At 38.2% G+C, this 3,322-nt stretch overlaps 1 protein-coding gene across 1 annotated transcript; it reads right to left on the bottom strand.

Moving 5' to 3' along the window:
- Positions 1–432: 432 nt before the first annotated feature.
- On the bottom strand, positions 433–3,072 carry LOC149142026 (GABA transporter 1-like). The gene is made up of 7 exons (XM_089446940.1): positions 2,843–3,072; positions 2,527–2,757; positions 2,327–2,424; positions 1,897–2,083; positions 1,662–1,792; positions 944–1,180; positions 433–830 (listed from the first exon to the last, which is right to left on the bottom strand). The coding sequence occupies exons 1-7, from the start codon at positions 2,949–2,951 to the stop codon at positions 450–452; spliced, it is 1,374 nt and encodes a 457-aa protein (XP_089303066.1). The 5' UTR covers positions 2,952–3,072; the 3' UTR covers positions 433–449.
- Positions 3,073–3,322: the final 250 nt, after the last annotated feature.

The following is a 3,322-nucleotide window of genomic DNA, read 5'->3' as shown; positions in this document are numbered from 1 at the left end:
TAATAATAATAATAATATTATTATTATTAGAGTCAAAACTAGTTATATTATAAAGGCTAGAAAACATTTCTTTTTATCTATTTAATGTAATGCCATGATCTGGTTCTTCATCTTGTCTAGAAGATAAACCAAACCTCTAAATTCAAAGATCTAAAATTTAGATAGTTATATATTTTTAACTTTTTATATATATATATATAAAACCATTTGATTTAATGGCAAAATATTGGCCAGCGATTTAATTTATAGTTGCGATAATAGTAAACTATTTTGATCAAATGGGTTAGGCTCACCGGTAGTCCGGATGGATTGACCCGAAGTTGGTTAAAAACATACTGTCCAGCTTTGGAAACCAAAAAACAAAACAAACTTACCCTTCAGATGGATTGACCGAAGGAGGTAAGATAAAATAGGTGAAAAGCATTACTGCCATGGATGAATGTACAAATTCATAAGTTGGCGAATAGTTTGTAACTGTTCGCATCGACAGAAATTTGGCGAATCGCTGCAATGCAGCCCAACAATCCCAAGATTGAAAAAACAACAGCTATGAGGGTGTTGATCCAGAATATCAAACTCCTCTTTGAAGGCTTAAACTTTATGCCGTAAAAGACTACAGGAAAAACAAAGTCAAGAGGCATGAACCCAAATGCTCCAATCACAGCAAGTATATCCGCACAGAATGGTAGCATCGCTGCAATCAAAGTAGCCACGCTTACGTATACTGACCGTAACAACAGTCTTGGTAGCAGATTGCGTGGAGAAAATCTTCCATTGCTCGCATCTCCCGATTTCCCCTCCAAAACCTCAAAAGAGGGCTGTGAATATATCTGAAACACGGCTTCCCTTCACTATTAAAATGCCAAATATGGATGAACATATCCTTTTTCTGTTATTGAATTTTGATTGAACATGTAAAGTAATGGATATAATGTTTATATACCAAGGCGACTGCGAATAATTGGAGGAGTACGCAAATGTTGGCTGTGAAGAGAAGCCAATTAGGCACAAGAGAGGGCTCTCCAGCCGGAGCAAAGCTGTTGAATATGTTGCCTGCTGCCCGGTTGCCGAATGCCCAGTAGCCCGATACCGCCACCGAGAAAAATGTTGATACCACCACTGTGTAGCATATGCACAAGCCTTTGAACATTTTGCCAGAAACAGGAGGGGCTAGTGTTGCCTGCAAAACATTATATACCCATGGAATCAGTGCCAACCATATTGCAGGAATGGATGATGTCTTACATTATTGCTTAGCTTCTCTTGCAACCAAGGAGATGCATATATTCATGCTTCATTTAATAGAAACTACCAATCATATTGGTCTGAGTCTGTTTGGTAATCTAATAACTCAAGTTCCTCTGAAACCTCTACTTTGGCCGTCTGGGTATAGCCCGGGCCGTTACGCGTAAGCTGCTAATGCCTCTAAGATATTTAATTAATAAAAATTCTATCTTACTCCCTGCCACAATTTTAACAAATTCATTGGTAGTGACACCAAACTGTCCCAACAATACTCTGTTTATTTGCAGTAGCTATATTTTACCTTTGTTTCTGTAGGCAACTGTATAAATTATTAAAAAGAAAAACAAACCAAAAAAACCCTCATCCCAGGTCAGGTCATGAATCTGAATAGTGTATCAGAAATGGGTGTAGCAGACCTGGATCTCTGGAATAATCCCATTGCCATATGTTGTTGCAATAATTGCTACAGAATTGAAGGCTCCAAAGACCTTGCTGGCACTGCTTCCAGTGAAAGAATAATCCTTTTCTGCCTTCAGTTTTGAATGCCCTGAAACAACCAATTCATGTAGGACTATTCAATCGCGAGGTGACATATTTAAAATTTGGCTCTCGGTTGTAATCTTATCTGCAAACGGGTCATTAACAACAAACCTGCATGAATCGATCCACCAACCACGCATAAGCTATATACCAAGCTCAAAATCAAGGAAAGCAAGTTAATGTGGCGAAGAGAATGAAAAGATGGTATCTGGGACAAGAATAGCATTGCAATCCCGAATAAGATGATGAATTCATACAGCTTCATGGCTCCGTTTGGATGATAAACCAAGTAAATGAACTGCAAACATTCACGATTATGCAAAACAGTTAGCCGTGATTATTAATTTTACGGATTCCTTCGATTCTGATAAGAATATCCAATATTTTATACAGTTCCTGAATTGAAATTCATGAAGTTTATGGAAATCCACCAAAACTGCCACATGAGCAGGGGACTATATACGTTATCATCAACGGAGGATCAAGGGGACTTTTAATTTAGCCGAAATTAATATCTTCAAGGTAGGATGAAGAGAAAAACCTTCAAGCTCTGACCCCCAAATAGAATGGAGCCAATGACAGAACCCAAGCAAACTGCGAATTGAATCGGCGCCACTGTCAAACGAGCCCATCTGGGTCCTATGCCAAAGAAGAAACGCATCGTCTATTTAATAGATAAAAGTTCTATTCGAGGGTTCTAACAAGTTAGAAAAGGGCTATGATGGTCAATAAATAATAAACCTAGAATGTCTCTGGCCATGTCTCTAAAACGGAGGTGGCGATTGCCTTCCAATTCCAGGCGCTCCAACACCAAGGATAGGAGATTGTATGAATAAAATGTGACGGCGGCTCCAACAATGAGAAACAAAATCCCCGCAAACCATCCTAACGCCGCAAATGCAAATGGCAGACTCAGCAGGGCCGGTGCTACTATCGATGTAGTCAAATGGTAACCGGCGTGTAACCAGTTCCCTGCATAATAAACATAAAACATAAATTGTTATTTAGTGTTTTCAGCCATGGAGATCATATATACCCAGAAAACTAGAAAATAGACCTTTGGACTCCAGGACAAATACAGCTCCTGCATCAAGATGATCCTTTGATCCCATATCATCTTTTCCATTTCTCAATCCACCAGACTCTGCATCGCTTCCCATCGTCATTGTTTTGATGTCAATCCACACAGAATGGATTCTTGATCACCCCCCACTCCCCACTCCGAACACAGTATGGTTTTTAGGTGCAATGGAATTTGCAAAGATATAATTATAGATCCAATTCACTCCAACCACTAAATTATTATCATATTCATGGTGGGCGAAAGTGGAGATATTTATCTCGTACGAGTCAAGATGCGATTAGGACGGGCACTTATTTTGCTGACTACTGCATAACTTCATTATCCCATCTAAAACAGTTTTATTTAATTAAATAATTAATGAGTGTAGTTATATAAATTAGATTGTTGGTAACAAGGGCGAGGTATAAAAATAATTATATTTTTTTAAGTTTATTAATGTAAGTTTATTATTAA

Source organism: Pinus tabuliformis, chromosome X (assembly GCF_031772625.1).
Source record: "Pinus tabuliformis cultivar Carrire ecotype Pingquan chromosome X, CPIR1, whole genome shotgun sequence".
NCBI lineage: Eukaryota > Viridiplantae > Streptophyta > Pinopsida > Pinales > Pinaceae > Pinus > Pinus tabuliformis.
The sequence above is the reverse complement of the archived record's forward strand: the minus strand, read 5'-3'. Positions and strand labels throughout refer to the sequence as shown.

What these genes read in the sequence shown, in the direction of transcription:
- LOC149142026 (XM_089446940.1), bottom strand. Translation starts at nt 2,951, where the DNA reads ATGACGATGGGAAGCGATGCAGAGTCTGGTGGATTGAGAAATGGAAAA. An exon ending in TTGGGGGTCAGAGCTTGAAG is followed by an intron (nt 2,084 to 2,326) that starts GTTTTTCTCTTC and finishes GAATGTTTGCAG; the next exon opens with TTCATTTACTTGGTTTATCA. An exon ending in AATTATTCGCAGTCGCCTTG is followed by an intron (nt 831 to 943) that starts GTATATAAACAT and finishes GCCGTGTTTCAG; the next exon opens with ATATATTCACAGCCCTCTTT.